This window comes from Haemaphysalis longicornis, unplaced genomic scaffold (assembly GCF_048455015.1).
Source record: "Haemaphysalis longicornis isolate Haplotype H1 unplaced genomic scaffold, Haemaphysalis longicornis Haplotype H1 scaffold_1, whole genome shotgun sequence".
In the NCBI taxonomy this organism is placed as follows: domain Eukaryota; kingdom Metazoa; phylum Arthropoda; class Arachnida; order Ixodida; family Ixodidae; genus Haemaphysalis; species Haemaphysalis longicornis.
This window is the reverse complement of record NW_027526203.1, coordinates 42,864,831-42,889,840: the sequence shown is the minus strand read 5'-3', so window position 1 is coordinate 42,889,840 and position 25,010 is coordinate 42,864,831. Positions and strand designations below refer to the sequence as shown.

The following is a 25,010-nucleotide window of genomic DNA, read 5'->3' as shown; positions in this document are numbered from 1 at the left end:
CTTGTAGTTCCCATCATGGTTACAATCATTGCTTGTGTTTTGTATTTATGTGTTCTTGCTGTTGTTTCGTGTCTTCCTGCGTATAGAACTTTCTTCTCGTGCTAATTTGTACGAATTGTGAACTTTGAAATTGTAGATCTTGTATCACTTTTTGAATTCAGCTTATTGTGAACTACGTAACCAATATGTACTCTTTCATTTGGTCTCGTTATTAGTGATTTCTTTTCTTTCTTGAACCCTGCCAGGTGAGGGTTTCCGGGCCACTGTCAAGTTGTCTTCAGCAGCTTTTAACGTGGACGACCTTGCAGATTTTTCTGGAGAACATAAAGGTTATTAATATTATTATTGTAATATATTATTATTATTTTTATTAATATTATTAATATTATTATCCTGTTATTATTATTATTATTATTATTATTATTATTATTATCCTCTGGTGCCATTATGCAGCGCAGAAATGCAGCATGCTATTACATTTTCAATCGTTCACCTCCATGCAGCAGTTTTGCCGCATAGAAAACTCTTGTGGTAATGTTCTAGATGTGTGCTTCTCAAACTTAAAAAACGTACAAGTGTGTGCCTCCGAAATATCCCTTGTGCACCCCGACAAGTTTCACCCCCCTCTTATTGTCTCTGTCTCGGTCGCGACCCAGCATCGCTCTGGCGGTGTTGACAATTGTGCAGTCCCGCGATACACTTTCAAGCGTGGTGATTATGCTGGGCTGTATCACTTTTATTCATCTGCTGAATGGTCTAGTGTTTTGGATGTCAATGATGTTGACGTTTCCATTTCTGACGGTTCGACGTTTCACCGAAATCGTCAGAAATGGCATGGAAAAGTATACCCCTTATTATAAGCCGGTTCCTTCCAAATTTCCCCACTGGTTTTCTAAAGAACTTCGAAGTTCGCTTAAACTTAAGGACAGCGCCCACAAAAAGGCCAAGCGTTCTGGGCTTGACAAGTGGAAAGCGGAGTTTAGTCGGTATCGCTCACTTTGTAAAATTCTCTACCGGCGTGACCACCAGCCCTATATAGAATCGTTAGAGGCTGCTGCGTCTCAGAAACCGGCTGAATTCTGGAAGTATGTACGCGGCCGTTCTAAGGCGTCTAAAGAACACGTTAGACTGCTTAATTCCGATGGTGAAGAGGTTGAGGATGTTGCCACCAGTTTTGCTCAGTACTTTCATTCTGTCTTTCAACTGCCAGATGGCAACGACGAACGCCTATCGTTTAACAACTCTAATTTTAACACACTTATGTTCGATGAAAAAATTGTCAATGATAGCCTTCAACGGATGAAACCATCATTTTCCTGCGGTGCAGATGGAATTCCAGCAGCCCTCATGAAGGCTTACGCCAACATTTTTGTGCCTGTCTTAACTTCCATTTATAATAACTGCTTACTGTTAGGTAAATTTCCTCGTGCATGGAAGATCGCTCGAATTTTTCCAATATTTAGGTCAGGTGATAAGTCAGCCGTTTCTGACTATTGCACGATCTCACTCCTTTGTGTCGCCTCAAAACTATTTGAGTCAGCTCTGCACAACGTTCTTGCTGCCTGCGTCAAGAACGTTCTGATACCAAATAAGCACGGCTTGTTCTCGGGTCGATCGACGGTTACAAATCTTGCAAGCTTTATGACAGAGGCTTCGGCTGCAGTTTGTGAAAACGGCCAGTTGGATGTTATGGCGTTTGATGTAGTGAACGATCAATTATTAATTAACAAGCTTACTACGTCCGGTGTTGACGCAAGCCTTGTTGCCTTGTTGTCCAACTATCTCCTTGACCGGTCCTTTTACGTAGATGTAAACTTCAAAAGGTCTAGTGTTTACACTGCAACCAGTGGTGTACCTCAGGGTTCTGTGCTGGGTCCACTATTGTTTTCTATCTTTATCAATGATGTGTCAACAGTGTTACCAAAATCTTCATTTCTTCTCTATGCTGATGATGTCAAACTATTTAGGCACATTAGCAGTTTTCAGGACTGCTGTGCCTTGCAGAGGGATGTGTCGGAATTATCGGTCTGGTGCAGCAAAAACTGTCTAATTTTAAACCCAGCTAAAACAAAGGTTGTCACGTACAGCCGGAAAACCCATCGTCTACTGTTTTCTTACAGTATAGAGGGAGCTCCTTTGCAAAGGGTTGAGGAGATTAGGGACCTCGGAGTTCTTTTCGACAGTACCCTCTCTTTTTCTTCTCATATTAGGCTCATCACGTGGCGAGCGCTCCGAAGTCTTGGAAATGTGTGTCTGATTACAAAGGAATTCTCTTCTCCAGATCCATTTCTAATGCTATACAATGCAGTATGTATCCCCCAGTTAGAATATGCTTCTGTTGCCTGGAACGGCATCTCCAAATCTAGTAGTGAATTAATAGAACGTGTGCAGAAGAAGTTTTTATCCATATTTAAGCACCGTCATCACAATCACAGGTTTCATCCTGATTCTGACTTACCCATAGTTCCTGCCATCCCTTCTTTGACCTGCAGACGTATGCGTGCAGACCTTACATTTCTTCACGAAATTGTTCATGGTGACCTTTCTTGAGCGGACCTGCTTAACTGTTTAGAGTTTAGTGTTCCACAAAGGCCCACCAGGTCGCAACGCCCTTTCTTGACCGCTGCGCGAATTTCCAATCATTCTCCTGTGCGCAGACTACAGAACTGCTACAACCGCTTCTCTGAACGCCTTGACATTTTTCAAAGTTCCTTCACAATTTACCGTAAAGCGCTGTTGAATACAGTATGTTAAACATCTATGATATCTCTGTCGTTCGTTTTTCTTTTTTTTTCATTGCTGAAATTTGGTTTCTCTGCGGTTCTGTTTAAACAATATAGTTGCCTATTTTTGAAACTGTTTACTTGCTTGTCTTATCATTTGTCTCTATACTCTTGTCATTGTTTTTGTCGTCTTACTGCCAAACTTTGTTCTCTGCTTACTGTGTATTCATTACAATAGGCTGAGCCACAAAGGCATCTTCTTTTTTCTTTTCTACCTGTACCCAGGCTCCGCCTGTGCTTTATTTCTGTAATTTTCGCTACTTCAATTTGTGTGTGTCTTGTCGCTTGTTTGTTTCTTGCAATATGTTTCTTGTATTTTGTTTTCATGTAACTATCCGTGCGCCAGCACTCAGGCTTCTGGCTGTTCCTGGGCACGTAAATAAACATGGATTGATTGATTGATTGATTGATTGATTGATTGATTGATTGATTGATTGATTGATTGATTGATTGATTGATTGATTGATTGATTGATTGATTGATTGATTGATTGATTGATTGATTGATTGATTGATTGATTGATTATTATGCGTCGCAAGACGGCGCCCACTGCGGATTTCTGTATTTTGTGCTGCCATGCTTTCTTCGGTAAGCAAAAGTTTTTCCGCTGTGCTGCCTGTAAAAAACGTGTGCACACGAAGTGTGTTGCTTAGCCGGACGCGGAGCTGCAACTTCTGAGGTCCGGTGCCCGGCCGTTCAAGTGCAAACTTAGTGAAACGGCCGAGGCGGCGACTAGTCCTAGCAGCAGAGCTTCACTGACGAGAAACGACACCGGCCCGTCCGCCACCAGGAGATCTTCCCCCTCTTCCATCCGACGAAGGTTGCCGGCCGAAGAGGCCCCTGTTTCGCCTTCCCAACCGCCTGGCCTTGGGGCCGCTGCTGCTGTCCTCCGTGCGCTCTGCGCTCCTCACCCACGCATTCGAGGGCATTTATTTTTTGACTGACCAAATTACCCGACTGCGTGACGACGATGATCAGCTGCGCCGTGAGAATATGCAGGGTTTGGAGAGCCTTCGTCGGGAGATTGAGCGGGAGTGGACCCACCACACGCCATCATCGTTTCCCTTCGGCAAGAGGTACACACTCTACGAGAAGAGCTCGCCGCGCGGCAACCGGTTTCCCGGCCGGCCTCCCCCAAGGCCCTCTCTTCTCCCGGCGTGATGCTTTCAACCGGGGCATCGGTTATGGTTGGGTCTGATTCACCTGTAGTCCCCGTGACATCGTTGTTCGCCTTGTCGCTGCCGCTCCTGCTGTTACTGTTGGTGTGCGCCTAAAAACGTTATTCACCGTCAGCAGCCGGTGGCTGAACACGGACAGCAACGTCTGCAACGGCAGCTTGCGTCGCCCGGCTCCGGCCCGAATGCTGTCATCACTAGTGCCGATGCCTGTTGGGCATCGCAATCGTCAGCTGAAGGGGGAGGATCCCCCGTGGGCCACACCAGCACTGGTAATGTCAACGGCAAGGCACGTCAACCAGCATCTTTGGAGCCTCGGACTCGTCTGAGCTCACGGTGGTGCAGCGGCGGCGGCTGCCGAAGTCTTTGTTCGTCACGAAACTTTCACCCGAAACCACGGAAGCTCAGCTGTACTCGTACCTGACTGCCAGAGATGCTGCTCCTCTTGCTTGCAAGGGGATAAAAACTAGGTACAACACCTATGCCCCCTTCTATGTTGGTGTAAGCAACGCGTGCTATGAATTACTGCAGGATCCAGCTCTGTGGCCAAATGAGCCTTGTTAAGCCCTTCCGGGCCGCACTGCTTGAGTCAATGCTGCACCTGTCTGAACTTTCTTCGCCCGCATGATCAAGTCAAGTCAAGTCAAGTCAAATTTTATTTACCAGATACACAGAAGTGCAGCTCTGGATAGTCTCCAGGGCTAAAAGCTGCAATGAGCAGCTTGACAGGGGCCCAGGAGCCTTTGTAAGTACATAATGGCAACAATGCAACATCCACAATTTACAGGAAGAAGAAAAATTACTGTACGCTTACATCTCACTGGAGGTAATGAAACAAACAAAAAATACAGATACATTCTCACTCTCCTAAGTAATGCTCATACAATCAATGTACAATCATTACATTGGGAATTCTATACTGTGACATAAAAGATACATGCGTCATAAGTACGCAACTTCAAAAGTAATAAAAGTTTATAACACAAACACACTAAGATAAACATGGTGTGTTAAAGAAATACTCGCGTAAACACTTGCAACTAACGATACTTACATTTTTAAATTTATTAAGTAGCACAGGTAGGTTGTGTTTAATGATTGCTTTTGTATTGCGTACGAAAACGGGGAACGAACCATGGTTAAGGATCTCTAGTGTGGACAGCTGTATCGTGTGGCCGTAGGGATGATAACAGTATTAAAAAATCTTTTAAATTACATTGGAAGAAGAAGAAACAGTGCATAATTGTGTAGTTATAGTGGTTTAAAAATCCAATTATATTATATTTTTGAAATAGTTCTCGAGTGCTAGCCATTCGGTCAGCACGTGCTATATGGCGTAAAGCTGCTTTCTGAAGCACAGTGATTATATCTATATTATTTTTGTAGTCGAACTCCAAACAAGACTGCAGTAGTTAGCCTGAGATGCAAATAGTGCATATGTAGTTGAATTTTCACATTAACCGGTAGCAATGCTCTTCTGCAAGATAATGCGGCCACCGCGACAGACAGGCGTCGACACAGAGATTTCAAATGACTATTCAAACTCAGATTGCAATTAAGTGTAACTCCAAGAACTTTATGTTCGTCAACAAGCTCAATGTCCCTGTCACAGAGTGATATTTTCTGATGTAAGGTGAACCCCTTATTTTTAGGCCTGAAAAGTATAGCCTTCGTTTTTAGTGGATTTATTTTAATAGAGTTTGAGTTAGACCATTTGTGTAATTTTTGCAAAGCGTTATTACATTGTAGCACTAGGCAGTCAGGGTCACTGCCAGTAGAAAGCAGGGTGCTGTCATTTGCATAAATATAGTAATGTGGAGTGAGGTCAATATTCACTACATCATTAATATAAATGTTAAACAATAACGGACCCAGCACGCTACCCTGTGGTACACCGCTTCGTACTGGGAGAGACGATGAGTTTTGATCACGTATACATACGCATTGAGTTCTATATTTTAGGTAGGAGGTCATCAAACTTAGGGGGCTTCCCCGTATGCCGTAAAACGAAAGTTTATTGATTAAGATATCGTGATTAGGGATATCGAACGCTTTGGTAAAATCGATAAAAAGGCCAAGCGAAAATAATCCAGAGTCAATATTTTGGGCTATACGCTCTTTAAAGGAGTACTGACACGAAATTTTTATGTTACGTTTTTTTCGCTGCTATGCGTGCCCACCAGCCCACTAATCATAGAATGACAGATTAGACGGTCGAGCGCAGCGTAAACATTCATTTACGGCGTCGTTTATTCGTGCCAGTTTCGGTTTCGACTGAAAAACGCCGAGCGGCCGCCATGACCGCATGTATAACATGGCGTCACCATTCTTGCCGTATCGCTGCCTCTCTGGAAGCGCGCGCGAGCGAGCGCACGCGCGCGCCCAGACCGGCCGGGGTTTTCGCCGTCCCCACAGGCCCGGGCAGCATGACGTCAGTCCCAAAACCATGACGTGTACACACGCCCGAGCAGCGCGCGCCAACCACAGCCAGCGCGTCGGCTTCGTCACGGGAGCCCCGACGTTGGCAGTTTGGGGCACGTAGCAGATGATGTCACGTCGGCCCGCTCTGGGCTTTCTCGTGCGGGCGAAGATTAAAATGAATTTTAAATATGTTTCGCTGAACGTTTGCTGTTGAAACTTGCTGGGAGATATCTCCTGATAAAAAGGAAGCGTTTTACATAGTTATCTCAGCTTTGAAATTTCGTGTCAGTACTCCTTTAAGTGCTAAAAGGGTGGTTTCGGAAGATCTTCCCTTGCGAAAACCGAACTGCGAATCACTGAGTGTTTGATTCTTATTAGGAAAATCCGTTACGCGGCAAGAGATACTTTTTTCTAAACCTTTAGAAAAGGTGTGCAGCACACATTTCGGCCTATAGTTATTCTTATCATTTTTATGACCACCTTTATGAATTACACAAACTCTAGCATCCTTCATATCGTTGGGAAACGTGCCCGATTCAAGAGCTACATTAATAATGTAGGACAATACTGAAGCAATTGATTCCAGGACATACTTTACTGGTCTGATTTGTATATCGTCCTTGTCTAAAGCTTTGCTGTTGTTTAAGCTCCTGAATGTTTTGAAAACTTCAGTTTCGTCAGTCGGTTCAAGGAACAAGCTATTTATGACGCTGTGTTCTAGCGTGGTTAGATCCTGATGATATTGCTCATCAGATAACGCTGCGCTGACAAAGTGCGAATTGAAGTAGTCGGCAAGTTGCATTCCGCGAAATTCAAAGCCATTTACGTTTATAGCTTGAAGAACATGGCGTTCTTGATTTCGATCAAGAATAGTATTTACGACCCTCCATACTGTGTCAGGGCGTACTCTACCATTACTAGTTAAGAGGTTGTTACAATACAGTGCTTTAGCTTGCTTCAGTGTTCTATTAAGTTTATTCCTAATTACTTTAAATTCCTTCAATTTTTCCTGCGAACGTGTCCTAAACAAGGTATGGTAAAGACGTTTTTTTTTCGTTCATAGTTTTTTTTATGCACTTGCGTTATCCAGGGCTTCTTCAGTCTTTTCGACCGTTTATCGGTAGTGAAAGGAAAATGTCTGCTATAAATGCGGACGAAAGGTTCGAAAAAACTTGTGTATGCTTCATTGACAACCCCTTTTCTGCATCACGCAGCTCCAATCATCCGTCCTTATCTCCTGTATAAATGATTCTAATTCGTTCTCGGAAACCAATTGAAACGTTGATGAATTGCTATTATTTCTTTTGTTTGTACCAGGGTAAATCATAAAAAGCGGGCAATGGTCACTAATGTCTGACGAAAGTGTTCCTGCCGTTGAAATATCAGCATTAAAGTTTGTAATGAGCAGGTCAAGACAAGACGAGCTCGAAGGTGTAACACGCGTGGGCGTGGTTATCGTGCTCATGAAGCCAGACGAAAAATGTCGGTGGTTTGAGTACCAAATCTGCTGAGTTCTTTTTCTCTATAGCTTCGTCCTCATATAATGTAATCGTCCTTACCGAAACTTCGCTATCCTCAGAAATTCGGTCTAGCGAATATTTTACCGACAATTATGTTGTTTTCCGAAGTGACCGTGCTAGCCTCACTTCTAAAAGTTGCGGTGGTGGAGTGCTCATTGCGGTGGACAACTCGTTGAACTGCCGTCGTCGCTAAGGCTCGAAGCTGCTGCAGAATCAGTGTGGGTGGAGGTTTTCGGCGGTAGCAAACATAGTATCGTAATTTCCACCTTTTATATACCTCCATTCATTACCTACGACGAATTTCAGAGCTGTGTCGCATCAATAGAGGATGTTGTTATTGCCTACCCAGACACTAAATTTTTTATGTGGGACTTCAATGTTCCCGGCCTAGACTGGGATGATAGCACTGTCAGACACGATCATCATTCCATTTCCCAGAAGGGCCACTGTCTGTTAGACTTTGTTTCTTTCAGTGGTCGGGAACAAGGTATTAGGTGTAGAAACATTTGTGGTAATGTTTTGGACCTTTGCTTTTCCAACCAGGTGGACCTTACCATTTCTCTGTCGGATACCTTGCTGGTCCGTCTAGACAAAATTTATCCTGTCCTTCATATCTCACTGCCATATGTGTCGGGGCAATCCAGATGCTTCGGCCATTCTGCACATCCGAGGTACAATTATGCTGCTGGAGATTACGTTGCTTTTTGTAACTACTTATGTAACTCTGACTGATCTCTCCTCGTCAAACTTCCCTCTGTTGATGACCAAGTCGAGAAACTTTCTACAATTATTCAGCAAGGAATGCACATGTTTATGCTAAGAACGTCCGGAAAGAAATCTAAATTTCCGAACAGGTTTTCTGCGGAACTGCGTAAGGCATTAAAATGTAAAGCCCGTGCTCACAAGAAAATTCGCGGGCTAAAATCCGAAGCTTGGAAAAATGAGTTTAAGTATTTCAGAGCCCTGTGTAAAGAGCTCTATGATCGCGATCGATCAGACTACATAGACAAGGTAGAAATGAGCGCTACGCGCGACGAGAAACGTTTCTGGCAGTATGTTCACTCTCGATGTGCCGGCAAGCTGCCGAAATCGCTAACCTTCTAGACGACAACGGAAACCCGATTGGAGATGTTGCTAATGCCTTTGCGGATTATTTCAGCTCTGTATTTTCAAAGGTTGAAGTTAACATTTTGTCCAACTCTTCCTCTGCGTCGTCTAAATCTGCAGTCCCAGAATCAGTCAGGACGACGTTAGGAAAGCCCTGAAGCACGTCAAACCATCATTTTCGTGTGGCCCTGACGGCATTGCTCCCGCAATATTAAAAACCTCTAGGGAGCTTCTGATTCCTATACTAACCGTTATATTTATTAATTAAACTCAATCTGCTACTTTTCCAGCAGCCTGAAAGTTAGCACGCTGGGTCCCTGTCTTCAAAAGTGGTGCTGAAGATAGTGCTAAAACTATCGGCCTATTTCGCTCCAGTGTGCGGTGTCTAAGCTTTTTGAGACTGCGGTGCACGATGTTTTAACTTCCAGTGTTAAGGGCATACTAATTTCCGAACAGCACGGGTTTATGTTCGGACGTTCCACAGGCACAAACCTCGTTTCTTTCATGCAGCGAGCGTCCGAAGCGGTTCATCATAGGAGGCAGCTCGATACTGTGTACTTTGACCTGAGCAAGGCTTTTGATGTGGTGAGTCACCCATTGTTAATTTCTAAACTGTCACTCCTGAACATAGATAATTCGTTTCTTGACCTCCTAACTAGTTACTTGCGTTGGCGGACCTGATACGTAAATGTTAACGGCCAGCAACCCTATCGTTACTGCGTTTCAAGTGGTGTGCCACAGGGGTCTGTTCTAGGCCCTCTTTGTTTTCTTTATTTGTCCTTGATGTTTCAGCTGCTATAAGGCATTCTTCTTTTTTACTTTATGCTGATGACATCAAGATTTTGAAGGACGTTTCGTGTCTTAGCGACTGCAGGCATTTGCAAAGAGACGTGGATGCATTTACACTCTCGTGTAAGGAGAACGAACTGATAGTGAACGCAGCGAAAACCAAAGTGTTGTCGTACACGCGTAAAACTCTCAACAACAGGTGCGGTGGTGCGGGAGGAGCGCGTGTACCCCGTGCGCTCCGTCGCTCTCAACAACAGCTGCGGCGGTGCGGGGGGGAGCCCGTCTGTGCGAGCATGCGTCGTAGCTACCCGTGCGCTGCGTCGCGCTAGACAGTAACGGCAGCAGGGCGTGTACACGTGATAACGGCGTGGTGGGTGAGTGGAAAGTTCGCGCGCTTGTGTACGGAAGTGTGCGAATGCGCGTCTCTCCGCCGTACTCCTCTCCCTCGAACGCGGGCGGTGTGTATATAAGCGGCGGAGCGCGCGTTCGGAATTCAGTCAAGGGCGTCTTTGCTTGGCTTTCGCTTGACTTGACGCTTTGCTTGACAGCTACAAGCAATAAAGACAGACTTTAACTTTACACTCCTTGCCTTCGCTTCTCCTTCATTCAATAAATAAGAATAATAAAGACAAAATAACAATTAAGCATTCCCAAACCATACCCAATTACGCACCATTCACGCGATACCCCCACCACTCTGGGAAGATACCCCCACCCCCGTGGGAAGATGCGGGCGGGTTTTTTTTTCTTTTTTTTTTTGATGCCAAGGCTCCAGTACAAAAATCCACAAAGTGCTACTGCATTTCTCTTCCTATAAGATGGTCAATTTGCCCGCCCTTCAGCCGTACGTGCTTCCTCGAATACTCGAAAAAAATACAAAAGAGGCGGTAGACCATCGTAAACACGAGTAATTGTCTTAGCTAAAAAAGAGCGAATATAAATTAACAACCTCTCATAAATGAAAAAAAACGTGTGCTAAAGAATTCAATCGGCTGCAGAACAGGTGTCCCCAGGAAGAGGTATTAAACAAAAATGTATAAATGTAGAATTTCTAAAAATACCTGGCAAAGATCGAACATGGCATCAATCAAAAAAATAAATTCACTGTTCCAGATTGTTGTCCATAACCCACGTTAAGCGGAAATAAAAATATAACGGCTGTCGCAAACAGGCAAGCACCCGATAATTTGGTCGCCGAAATTTGGACACCAAAATTTCCGCACCGAAATATCCTGCACCGAAACGTCCTCGAGCCGTCTGGAGTTTGTCCGGTGCTCCCTGAAAAAAATCGCCTAGGAGCGTTTCTTTTGATTATCTTTATCTCCAGATAATCTGCTGCCGGTGGTGTTAATATTCTTATAATATACGTAGTTCAATGCGAGTTTTAAATGCCTCACTTAATGTCGACCCAGGATTATCCGACACTATATTTTAATTTAAAAACCTAATTGTAACGTTAACGTAACGACACGTTCCAATTTTCGAAGTGGAACTGGAACGCGTTTCAAAATTGGCAAGGAACGAGGAACGAGCTTTCGTTCCTATTTTGGAGGAACGTGTACAACACTGATTTCTTTTTACCTGCTTGCCTTACTATAGGGATAGTACGCTGTTTATATGACTTTTTTGTTGTTTTCTATTTTATGGATTGCTTTTATAACGTTACACGATTATTGGTAGTGTGTAGATGTTCTGTTTCATCTGTACGATGTAATTACGAATTCTGTTGTATCCGGTCAGTTTTGTTTGTGTTCATTGCATGTAGTGTATACGCTATCTACGTTTTGTAGTGGTTTGTACGGTATACTTTGTAATGTACATTGTAAAAGTTATTTTTTTACTCCTTCTATCTTTTACGCTGACAAAGCATTCTTTTCTTTCACTTTTTCCCCGTTTTTCACTTGTATCCATCTGTGTGCCAGCACCAAGGCCTCACAGCTGTTCCTGGGCACAATAAATATACATGATTGATTGATTGATCGATTGATTGATTGATTGATTTTTGTGAGGACAAGAAAACGATCCTAATCTATAAGAAAGGTGAAATGAAAGACTTCAATAGGATGCTTGTATTGAGATATAGCCCCTACTGTAAATCTTCGTTCGACACAATGGGGAGTAATCTACGGGGCAGTGTGCGTCATTCTAGTGACAGGAGATGACACGAATTAAAAGCATACATAGCGCATCTAGACGAGCTTTTCATATTCATATCTGGCGCAGCGTCTTTTTGGCAGGGGACATACTCTGCCGTTGCACAGCTGATTTTATTTTCATGTTTTTCTAAGGCAGAAGCAACGATCCTTTGACGACAGACCCGCATGTTTTCTGTTGGCAGTTTATTGAGGGGTACGTACGTGAGCGGGCAAGACTTTCGAGCTCTTCTTGGCTGCAGTCATCGACAACACAGATGCCCCAGCGAGAACCAGGATACAATGGCTCGGTCATGTGATGCACGAGCTTCTTGGCCTGCGAAAAAATGAAAACACGCTATTACGTTCTTTGTACAATGCACGCAAGCCGACACATGTGCATGAGCAACATAATAGCGTTCATGCGAGAATAAAAATATTACAGCAAAGTGCCACTGCTTCCATATAAGATGCAAGGACAGGCAGGAAGACGTCGACGTTTGTGTGTGGCTGTATATATAGTGCCGCGAAGAACGTTTTCCTACTAGGCGCCTCCCTTGACACTGAAAGAATACTCTCGTGGTGCCGCTTCACGAAGCCATGTATAGTGCGGAGGTGCCAGGTTGCAAGGATACGCTCGTGGGGAGACGGTGTAAGCTCTCGTTGATGTCTTTGAGTGTGCGTGCAAGTTCGCCTTAATCAATCAATTTTGAACCCACCGTGTAGCGTTTTGTCGCTACAGTTCATATATATATATATATATATATATATATATATACATATATATATATATAAATATATATATATATATATATATATATATATATATATACATATATATATATATATAATATATATATATATATATATATATATATATATATATATATATATATATATATATATATATATATATATATATATATATATATATATATTTATATATATCTTTATATATATATATATAGGTTGGGAAATGAGGGGCTCGTTAGGAAATACAGAAAGAAATGCCAGCAGTCGGCTTTCTGTATTTCCTAACGAGCCCCTCATTTCCAAACCCGTTTATCGTGCCAAAGCTTAGCGAGGGCCTCGGTTCTGACCAGTGTTGTACGGAACGGCGTTACAAGGAACGGCCTTCCTGGAACTAGTTCCTTTTTGGAGGAACGGAGGAACGCCACCGTTCCATTAAGGGTCGGCGGAACTGTAACGGTAACTCGTTACGTTTTTGAAGGAACGGCAGGAACGGCGTTCCTGCCGTTACATCGCTGGGATTTGGCTTTTTAAATGCGGAGCAATTCTTAGGCTCGCGATGTCACTCGTCGGTGTTGTCGGCGCCGTCCACACGTTCACTGCGCATGCGCGTCGCGTCGAGGCGGAGGTGCGCGTCTCTCCCCCGTACCCTCCTCGCTCTCAACAACAGGTGCGGAGGTGCGGGAGGAGCGCGTGTGCCTTGTGCGCTCCGTCGCTCTCAACAACAGCTGCAGCGGTGCGGGGGGAGCCCGTCTGTGCGCGCATGCGTCGTAGCTACCCGTGCGCTGCGTCGCGCTCAACAGTAACGGCAGCAGGGCGTGTACACGTGATAACGGCGTGGTGGGTGCGTGGAAAGTTCGCGCGCTTGTGTACGGAAGTGTGCGCATGCGCATCTCTCCCCCGTACTCCTCTCCCTCGAACGCGGACGGTGTGTATATAAGCGGCGGAGCGCGCGTTCGGAATTCAGTCAAGGGCGTCTTTGCTTGGCTTTCGCTTGACTTGACGCTTTGCTTGACGGCTACAAGCAATAAAGACAGACTTTAACTTTACACTCCTTGCATTCGCTTCTCCTTCATTCAATAAATAAGAATAATAAAGACGAAATAACCATTAAGCATTCCCAAACCATACCCAATTACGCAACATTCACGCGATACCCCCACCACTCTGGGAAGATGCGGGCGGTTTTTTTTTTTTTGATGCCAAGGCTCCAGTACAAAAATCCACAAAGTGCTACTGCATTTCTCTTCCTATAAGATGGTCAATTTGCCCGCCCTTCAGCCGTACGTGCTTCCTCGAATACTCGAAAAAAATACAAAAGAGGCGGTAGACCATCGTAAACACGAGTAATTGTCTTAGCTAAAAAAGAGCGAATATAAATTAACAACCTCTCATAAATGAAAAAAAACGTGTGCTAAAGAATTCAATCGGCTGCAGAACAGGTGTCCCCAGGAAGAGGTATTAAACAAAAATATATAAATGTAGAATTTCTAAAAATACCTGGCAAAGATCGAACATGGCATCAATCAAAAAAATAAATTCACTGTTCCAGATTGTTGTCCATAACCCACGTTAAGCGGAAATAAAAATATAACGGCTGTCGCAAACAGACAAGCACCCGATAAATTGGTGGCCGAAATTTGGACACCGAAATTTCCGCACCGAAATATCCTGCACCGAAACGTCCTCGAGCCGTCTGGAGTTTGTCCGGTGCTCCCTACAAAAGATCGCCTACGAGCGTTTCTTTTGATTATCTTTATCTCCAGATAATCTGCTGCCGGTGGTATTAATATTCTTATAATATACGTCGTTCAATGTGAGTTTTAAATGCCTCACTTAATGTCGACCCAGGATTATCCGACACTATATTTTAATTTAAAAACCTAATTGTAACATTAATGTAACGACACGTTCCAATTTTCGAGATGGAACTGGAACGCGTTCCTTTCGCTATAAAGGAACTTGTAACGGGAACTCGTTTCAAAATTGGCAAGGAACGAGGAACGAGCTTTCGTTCCTATTTTGGAGGAACGTGTACAACACTGGTTCTGACAGCCTTGATGCCAAGGTAGCAAAGAGGGTTTCCTGCCAGTTACCCGCTTATGACAGGCTGTAGACGTTCGCGTCACGCCCCGAAGGTTGAAAAAAAGGTCTCCTTCTCCCCGTGTAGTCTGAGTGGCGCTGGCTACCACCGTCAAGCGTCAGATACAGTTGTAGTGAAGGAGAACACAGTCGCCCAGATAGCCGAATTGGTAAGGCATTCGAGATCTAATCGAAAGGCATGGGTTCGGTCCCCACTGTGGGCGCGTGTTTTTCTTTCTTTCTCACGTAATTAATAAAAAAATATAGTAACGTCAATAACGGTAAAAAATAGTCTAACCATTCCCCTATGCCTCCTTTGGCGTTGTAGACTGCCGGCATTTCTTTCTGCGTATATATATATACAGAATATGTAGCAAGTTTTCCTGCATGTCGGAACTAACGACCTGAGCTCTTCTTTTGCTGAACGTGCTTTTTGTGACTACCGCTCGCTGACTGACCTTATGACTCAATCTCGGCCTAACATCTACACCATCTACGCCAGTTTGATTCTTCCGCGCTCCGCTAACCACCACTGTGACTACCGAATCTCCAACTTTGTCATTGGCTGAAACGAAAAAGCACGACGCTTTAACCCTCTTCTGCGCGAATTATGTCGCCAATCTCGCTGTATACGCTTCATTGACCACGGCTTCCAGCCCCTTCTCCGCCCCCCCCCCCCCCCGCCGAGTCCTTGCTGCTGATGGCATGCACCCCAGCTTCGAGGGCGTGGCTTTGCTTGCTAGCCACATCCGCGAGCTTTGCTTCACGCAAAAGCGCTGAAACCCTCCTGGATGGCGCAAAGTGGCTTGCACCGCCACCCAAGCTCCCGCAATGTTCTCAAGCGACAGTAACTTCCCACCGCTGTGTCTGCTCCTCTCCAGCCCAACGCCCTCCACGACGTCCCCGGACACACGTACCAATCGGCCAGCCCCGCATGCCGCCGTGACCACCGTGGCCGTGTAGCTTCGGCTGAGCGCCAGGGACCTACACCCGGAGTCCCCGGACGCCCGCCGCAGCCTGCCACCCGTACGTGCTCCTGAGGCCACGGCCACGGAGCACCAACCCATCACCTGCAACCCAACCCCGAGAATGCGCCGCGCCCAGAGCCTGCCGCGCCCGCCCTCGGGATCGACAGCGGCCAGCGGAGCCCCAGTCATAACCGAGTCACTGGAAAACACCAGCAGCGGATCCGTACTGCCTTCGGACGCTTGCAGGCCTGCCCATGCCCCGTACAACCTCCGCAAGAAAGCGTCTTGAGTGCCGACAAACTGACTGGTACTCAGAAAACGCGGTAATGCAGCCTCCTACCCAGTGCAAAACAGTTCTTAAGATTAAGAAAGATTACTGAAAAACGCAAACGTTCCCAATTGCATGTTTCCGCCCTGTCACAATATTTGTCTGCCGAGGTACCTCCCATGCGTTTGAGGGTCAGGCTTAGACCTGCAACTGCCGAACTCTCCCCATCCAACATGAAGTGGCAACAGGTACTAGACAACGCATCCTTGCAATAAACGCAGATAATTCTAACTCACTACGCGACTATGTCCTATTCCCTCCGCCAAGAAGAGGAAATTATTAGTAAGGAGCTAAGCGAAAGAGAATCAGGCCTTCTACGCAGCTACAAATCCAAAAAGACATCGGCCATATCCGAAACAAAAGCCTGTAAATTTTCCCGAGGTAATACTCCTAGCAATGACTACACCCGTAAAAATAAAGTTAGCCCCACTACTAATGGTTGTTCATTATCTGGAAATGCACATGAAATCGCCCATTTAACGCGAATAACGCACCAAATACTCACCATCCACGAGCTCACATTAGCGCCGGTACTAATCAGTCTTCCAACGAACACCCAACTTTTTATCCTCCTTCTGTCAACTCTCCCCATGCTATCAACGCTAACAAAAATTTCACTGGAAATGTGATGAACCTCTCCAGTATTACCCTGCCACCAGATCAGATGAGCGCCCTGTCAAAAGGTCTGAATTTTCGCCCGGCAACTGGCGGTTTCAACAAATTTCAACTTTTTAAGGACTTAGATAACTTCGCAGCAATATGAGACTGCGAGAGTACTGCCATGACCGCCCTAAAACCTACGAAGCCCGAACTGCACTACCTAGCCATAAGCACTGTACCCCTCTCACCCAGCGCGATACATGCCTCGACATGTACATCAAAGCCGTTCATCGCGATGTACGAGCACCAAACCAAAAGCAAATCTCTTTCCGCCGTAACATCACAAACAAGGAAAAGAAAGCCCTGAAGGAACTCGCAGGTTGCCCCGAAATAGTAATCAAACCGGCCGATAAAGAAGGCGCCATCGTGATCCTCGATAAAGCTATGTCAACGAGACTCATAAACAACTATCAGAATCTACGCTCTAAAAAGTACTCCCTAGTGATCCCAGTAATGATTATACGCTAATTGTCAAACATAAACTCACTGAGCTTGTTCAAAATAAGAACATAACTTAAACAACTGCTCGTTCTCTTATCCCCTTAAGCCTAGTAGCCGGTAGATTCTACCTTCTCCCTAAGATTTGTAAAAATAACAACCCAGGTCGCCCCATTGTTTCCAGCATTGGTGCTGTCACCGAGAACCTCTGGCGCTATGTCGACTCTCTCATTCGCGACATTCCCCCCCGCTTTCCATCCTTCATAATGATACAAATGATTTTCTCTCGGATATAATGAATATTGAAATTCCTAAGTGTTTAATTGTTACCCTGGAGGTCATGTCGCTGTACACTAACATTCCGCATGCGGATGAAATCACCGCTGTATCATGTACGTATGAGCGCTCCGCGGGTGACAAACCTATCAACTCTTTCACCCTTGAAACTTTCCGTCACCTTATCCTTGAGCTTAACAATTTTGAGTTTGGTGGTATAAATTACGTGCAAGTCAGCGGAACGTCAATGGGAACCAAAATCGAGCCCAACTACGCGAATATCTTTATGGGATGTCTCCAGTCAAACTTCCTCGCCACCAAAAACTTGAAGCCCCTGTAATGCAAAAGGTATATAGATGATATATTTATAAAATGGCAGCACCATGAAATGAAACTTCTTGTGTTTATTGAGGCTTTTAACCTTGCGCATCTCTACTATCTCCCTCTCCCATTCCTACTCTACGCACAGCATAAATTTCCTGGATGTTACAGTCACAGTTTCTCAGGCCAGGCTTCCGACTAATGTCTATAGGAAGCCTACGGACACGTGCCAGTATTTTCCCTTCCACAGCAGCCATGTCAGGCACTGGAAGACTGCAACACCTTATAGCCAATCTCACCGTTTTAGGCGAATCTGCACAAGCCAAGCGGATTTCAATGCTGACTGCTGAAAACTTAAAACCGCGCTCTTGAATAAAAAATACCGAGAGCAGCTGATCGATGACGCGATTCGACGAGCTAACCAGTTGAACCGCACAAAACGTTTTCGTAAAAAAGCACCAAAACCCAAACTACAAAAAAACCTTGTTTTGACCCATTCGGCCTCTTCGAAAGTTGCATCCGTACTAAGGAAACATCACCATATCCTTGCTTAAATTGAACGCCTAAAAATAATATTTCACAAGCCGCCAGACGTTGTTTATAGACGCAGCGAAAATTTGGTTGACGTTCTCACCAAATCCAGCATCAGCCGATCAGGGTTGCATGCCCTGTAAAAACCACGGTGTAAGGTTTGCCCACAGATGACCACCACACAGCGTGCCGACAGCAGAGCTTCGAACTATTATGTTAATGTAAAAGGGAACTTTAAATGTGATCCCGCCAGCGTCATATACCTGCTGGAATGCACCCTCTGCGGCAAACAATACATCGGCCAGACTGAAACACCCTTTCGTTAGACGTTTAACAATAACCGCTCTTATGCAAAAACCTGTCCTTCTTTGCCTCTATCAAAGCATGTTAACACTCCTGGTCATTCTTTTGAAAAACTGAAGGCCACAATTCTTAATCTAGTTTTAAAACGCATCACGATAGCGAGGTTTGTGTGTCCTACCTCTTCTATAAGTTTAAGTCAGCGTCGTTTGGCATCAATGACAGTTATGGGAAATTGACGTGTCTTTCCTCCGATTAAAATTTTGGCTGCATTTCTCAGGCTAGTGTTATGCCTGTTCATTTCTTTCCCTCGATAATACTCTCCCATCAGTTGGCGCCCCCGTACATGGCTATAGTTTCGTGCTAGCACCCAGTTTTTTAGCACAATGGCTTCACTAAACCAAATTTCACAAGCAAGTCTGGACATTATGTTCTGGGAAGTAGGCTGAGGTACCATTGTTAGCTTTGATACTCTCAGCTTGTAATCAATTTGTGCACGCGAACATGTGTTATTGCTTTCCTGTCCACTTACTTTGGATGATGTTTTTTAATATTTGCTGCTGACCGCCTCGGCGTTCCCTGAACTGGTACCTGTGCCGACCAAATGTATACCGCCCGGTGCCACGTCTTACGCGTGCACCTGCCTTCTGTTATCTTTCTTTTCATGACTTCTTTGACCTTGTCTTTTATTTTGTCCTTTTCTTTTTTTCTGCTCTTTGTATACGAATGTACACCCATTTTCTGTCGAAACTGCAGGTCTTAGTGCTTTTTGGCGCGACCCTTTAATCCCGCCAACAGAAGCCAAGTGGTTCTCTGATGTGTCAATCACCTGACCCTGATTCTTAGAACGCGTGTGTATGGGCCGATGTTCGCCTTCTGCGAGCGTGGGCAAATTTTCTTTGGAGCTGATTCATTCCGCGTGACTGTGATTTTTTGCCAATGTGAAACACGTGAATGGGCATATCTTGTTTTGACGAACCGAAAAAATTACCGTTCGGTTCTGCTTCAGCCGCAATCATTTCGTTCCCGTTCAGTCCCTGTTCGACAAAATCACGTACCGAACCGGTTCGCGAACCGGTTCGTGAGCTTGAACCGGCTCGCGAACCGGTTCGACGAGTTTAATTATCACGGAAATTATAAAAAAAAACATTCAGTAGTTTAAAACAACAGTCATATCAAAATACGAACACAAATTCAAAATGGTGCTGTTCTCCCAGGGCAGTGGCGGAATTGCAAAGCAAACTTTAAAGAATTACGGGTTATTAGAAAAACAGATGAAGTGGCGACGATTTACCACCTACTTTCTCGCCAGATTTTATGTTGTCCTAGCGACTATTCATAACGCCACAGCCAGGAGATATGGTGGTCGTATATCATCCCTGCCCTTTCCTTTTTTGTTGAAATCCAAATCGTCGCTATGGAATCGCCCATCACGCTAACCTCGAAGCCTTAAATTTAGGCCTGCGTGCTGGCGCGTTCAAATGCCAGCGCTTAATACGAACGGCGCACATTTTTTCTATTGTAACAAAACAGAAAAATCCTACAACAGGCACAAAATACTACCATTGAATTAATTTTTTTTGGTCACCCTGAATAATTTGTAGCTGTCACTTTATCGAATGTGTTAGGCACACTTTTGTTAAAAGTAAGCTTCACTTAACGCTCAGTCACTGCATTATTGCTCTGACCACGGCAATTCCTTTTGCGATAGCTATACCGGATCTGTGCATTAAAATAAGTATGCCATCATACTGCCTGACCCACGGCTATCAATCCGTGTGCTACATTGCGGAATCTTATAACAGATTATGGTGTTACAAAATGAACGGAAAATTTGATACGCGGAACATGAGATGGAACTTTTTTGTGTATACGCTATCCAATTCGTCCACAGCAGTACTCCTCTGAGGAACGAGTAGCATAGACGTATTGTAGCGAGTTGGGTAGTCAGTACAAATGCACCGTCAAAAACCGCAGATCTGAAAGAGGCAAAACTGCAGAACAAGCCGAAAAGATGATCGCCGGGAGAATAGGACAATTTGACGTACCGGCCTGCCTTTCTGCAAGTGGTATTTGCTTTATTGCCATTTGTGCTTCCAAGACAAGGTAGAGGGCTGCAGTTTTTCGCCAAGAGATTAAGTGCGCTCCTTAACAGTTTTCGCTGACATATCTGTTGTTATGTGTATCTGTAAAAAACGGAACTTGTCCACTGTACTGTCGTCGAAAACCGACCACAGAACTCATTTCCTTCGAATTGATGACACGTTTCGTCGTGAAATGCAGGGCAAAGAAAAGTATGGAGCAATATCTACGTTTTGGTGCATGTTTTACTTTTTCCGTTTTACTTACTTTTTCCGTAATGTTTTAAAACGTCGTGATTCTCCTTTTCTTTTTTTGTTGTTTTCCGTGTAAACACATCTAAAAAAACTGGCGGATTTGATGCCCCGTGCGACATCTCTCCTTCAGACCGCAGCTTATGTTGGAGGCCATCAGACTTAGTGTAATCCGCTGGTGATATTAGACGTGCATCAAAATCTCGATACACAGATGTTCTCGCTTTCCATTTACTTCAGAAAAACGGGCGTGAGTAAGGGAGATCAAGGCCACTTGTGGTCAGAAGCAAACGGCTTAGCCACTGAGCAGCTCCTGCGGTCACACTTGTCAAGTATTAGCAATTTGCAGGTGTCGGACCTTCTAAACAAATTATGAAATGCAAAATGTTTGCACACATCGGGTGTGGGCTTTCGCTGTTGCGTCGTGAAACACTCCTGCACCCTGATTGCTCCAATAAAGTCGCAGCTAGGCAAGGGCAAAGTCGTTTTAAAGCCCCTGCAAGCTGCCGAGAATGACGTTTGGTTTGGTCAGCTTGCACTACGCTCGCGCTTCCAGCAGCAACAGACCATTGCTAAATTGGTGCTCATTCTTTTCGCCGGTTGTTACATAGAGCGTGATAGTGTTCAATTGTATGGAGGGGAAAGTTCGCGAGCGGGTACGAAGTTGATGTTACGTGAAAGAAAAAAAGGCCTGAAATACATTGACTGTGCAATATTAACTACCGAGGGTCGAACCGTTTCGGCATGAACCGGTTACCGTTCTTTCTACTTTCGGTTCGGTTCCGGTTCCACACCCTGATATATGTATATATATATATATATATATATATATATATATATATATATATATATATATATATATATATATGTATATATAGCGAATCAGAAAATGGGAAACGAGGGGATTCGTGAAACAAGACAGAAAATAAGGGTTGGCAGTCAAGAAAACCTCAGAAAGCAAAGGGGAGGTTGTGGTGGGTCATAGAAAGAGATGAAGAAATTTTTCAGTCGAAAAGAAAGTGGTGAAAAAATGCCCGCCGGGTGGGATCCGAACCCACGACCTCCAGACTACTGGTCTGGTGCGATAACCACTACGCTACCGGCGGGGCTTTTTCCCCAGCACTTTCGCGGGTATTTATGTTAAGGTATTTTTGTTTCCTAACTATACTACAGTCGTAACTATACTACAGAATGTGGGAAAAAGCAAGAAACGAAGAAGGGAGAGAGGAAAGTTGTAAATGGGAAGAAGGCACAGTTGCGGCATTGATAGACAGAAAACAGATGCATAAAGTTCAACCAATGTGTGTCTACAGAGCAAACGGCGTGCTGCGTCTGCGTGCGGAAAGAGAGAGAGAGAGAGAAAGAGAGAGGGAGAGAGATACATAACATTTGGAGAGTCGAAGCTCGAAGGCCTGAACGAAAAGTCTGCGGATGGCAGAGAAGCATGCCAACCTCTGCCTACTGGTGATCAATGGTAAAAAAGAACGAAAAAGAGCATTTGTTAATGGCGGTTTGAGACCGTTGTTAGACAGAGACAAGAACTACATGGTCGCAGGTGGCCGAAGGAAGCTGATCGGGAAACGAAACATTCATTGACAGCCTTGAAAAAAAGGATCAGTGATTCCCCAATGCGCGAGGCTCCTACGGGTCCGTCTGAGTGAAATGGTCCGGAAAGTTTGCGTAGAAAGCGATTTACGCCTTGTAAAGAACCACAGGTGGAGAAGGATTTATCACCTCACCGCCGCCGGAGGGGCAGTCGCCACGCCGACCAATGATGATGATGATTGATGATTGCTATTGGTTTCCCCTTTGAAGCGGGGTGATGACATGTCATCTTACCAAAAAGGACTAATATAACCATGTTTTACACGCTTGGTTTAATACTAGCGCTGCTTAGGGCAGGCACTAAAGCTTATTAGGCCCGAAATACTTTCTTTTCCCTGTTACAGGTGGTAACTGTCGTAGGCAATATTTCCCTCTCTGCTTTTCGTCCCCCAGCATTCTAATCTTCTTTTCGTCCCTTCGACAGCCTTGCAGTTAACTTCCTCTCTGATACCCTTAAATCCTAGGGCTTCTGAAAGCCCAATATTCCCTTCATGTAGATTTGGATGGATACCTTCACATTCTAACACTATGTGTCGCATAGTTTCTGTTTCTTTTCCGCAGACCACGCATAACCCATCATTTTGTGAATACTTCCCCACAAAGCTCTTAGTTCGCAGGCAACCTGCTCTACCCTCAAAAAGCAAAGCACTGCCCTGGGAATTATCGTAGAAATTGTCCTTTCTGATCTTCATCTTCTCAGCCCTGTACATCTCTAACGACGTTTTAGCTTCCATTTTTTCCCTCCATCTATTCGTTTCAATCTGCCTTGCCTCTTTTTGGTTACCTTGGCTGTTGTGGATTCCCCAATGTTCTTTCCGTATTTCGTCGTTAGCCTTCTAGTCTTTCTTAACCACTGCGTGTCCACGCTTTTCAAGTATAGGTACCTAAAAACCTTAGCTGCCCACCTTCGTTGATCCATTGCCCTCAACCTCATCTCAAAACATATTCTACTCTGAGCTTCTCTAACTTCAAACGACGCCCAGCCCATATCTCCCTGAACTGCTTCGTTAGTTGTTTTTCCATGCGCGCCTAAGGCCAAACGTCTTACCGTTCTCTGGTTTACTTCAAGGCCTGATAGAACATCTGATTTTAAGCAGAGTACAGAATTCGCAAACGTGAGACCCGGAACCATTACTCCTTTCCACATCCCTCTTACTACTTCATATTTGTTATACCCCCACAGAGCTCTATGCTTCATTATAGCTGCGTTTCGCTTTCCCTTAACCTTAAGTTGCTCCTCGTGAGTACTTAAGTAGTTATCCCCTTCGCTTATCCACACTCCCAAATATTTATATTCCTTCACTCTCGGTAATTCGACTTGCTGGATAGACACTACGTCGGTGGTAGCGTCATTGAAAACCATTATTCCTGATTTTTCTGCACCGAAATTTAACCCGAGGTCAGTGGCTTCCTGGCCGCAAATATTTATTAGCCGCTGCATTTCGGTTTGGTTATCAGCTAAAAGAACAATGTCGTCTGCGTATAACATTCTCGGAATATGCTGTTGTACCACTTCGCCTTGCAGCATGTGGGTCAGGCTAAACCCTACTTGACTTTCTTCCAGTTTCTTTTCTAACCCTGTCATGTAAAGCATGAACAGTATTGGGCTCAAAGGGCATCCCTGTTTCAGTCCCCGATGGATGTTGTCCTGCTGGGCGCATTTCTGTCCTTCCCAAGTAAGGTGCACTCTATTGTTTTTATAGATTGCTATAAGGAACTGTACTAACTGGTCATCTAATCCCTGGAGTTTCAGCATCCTCCACAGCCGTTCTCTGTTTACGTTGTCATATGCCCCTTTAATGTCCAAGAACGTAATCCATATTGGTTTATTCTGTGCTTTCGCAATTTCAATGCATTGCGTTATCACAAACAGATTGTCATCCAGTCGCCTGTCTTGTCTAAATCTATTCTGCAGTTCCACAAGTATTTCGTTTTCTTCCATCCATGCTTGAATTTCAGATTTTATCGCCTGCATTACGAATCTATACAGCACTGACGTTATTGTGAGTGGTCGGTATGAATCAATACTGGCTTTGTCTCCCCTGCCTTTATATATTAAATTCATCCTACTTTCTAACCAGTCCTCTGATATTTGTTTGGTTTCTATCACCTTATCTATTGCCCTCATAAACGATTCCTTACTTTTAGGTCCAAGTAGGTTTATCAGTTGCATTGGTATTCCGTCCGGGCCCACTGCCGTCTGGGGGGAAACCTTTTGCTCTGCTTTTTTCCAATCACGGTTGCTCAAACTTATTTCCCTTTCCGCAGTCTTTTGTGGCGCTGATGTTATCGGTGCAGGTTTCCCTACCACTATTGTCCTAAACTTCTCACTAATCACTCGATGAATATGCGCCAACGCGTGCTCTCCTTCTAAATGTTCCCCCTCCTCATCAATCAGGAATTTTTGATGGTTATCGTTTTTTGAGCTTAGTGATTTTTCGTGGTTCCAAAACTTCTTGGAAGCGCTTTTGTCCTTCTTCCGTATTTCTGC

At 44.5% G+C, this 25,010-nt stretch overlaps 1 protein-coding gene and 1 non-coding gene across 2 annotated transcripts in view; both read right to left on the bottom strand.

Annotated features, from left to right (window-relative positions):
* The window catches only part of LOC144166258 (nose resistant to fluoxetine protein 6-like), a 315,613-nt gene that overhangs the window by 225,812 nt on the left and 64,791 nt on the right, over positions 1–25,010 (bottom strand). The window contains exon 3 of the mRNA XM_077695828.1: positions 12,153–12,264. Coding sequence (XP_077551954.1) covers positions 12,153–12,264 — 112 coding nt within the window. The remainder of the gene's footprint in view (positions 1–12,152; positions 12,265–25,010) is intronic.
* On the bottom strand, positions 21,948–22,020 carry Trnat-agu (transfer RNA threonine (anticodon AGU)). The gene has a single exon. It is a non-coding gene; the product is annotated as a tRNA-Thr (tRNA).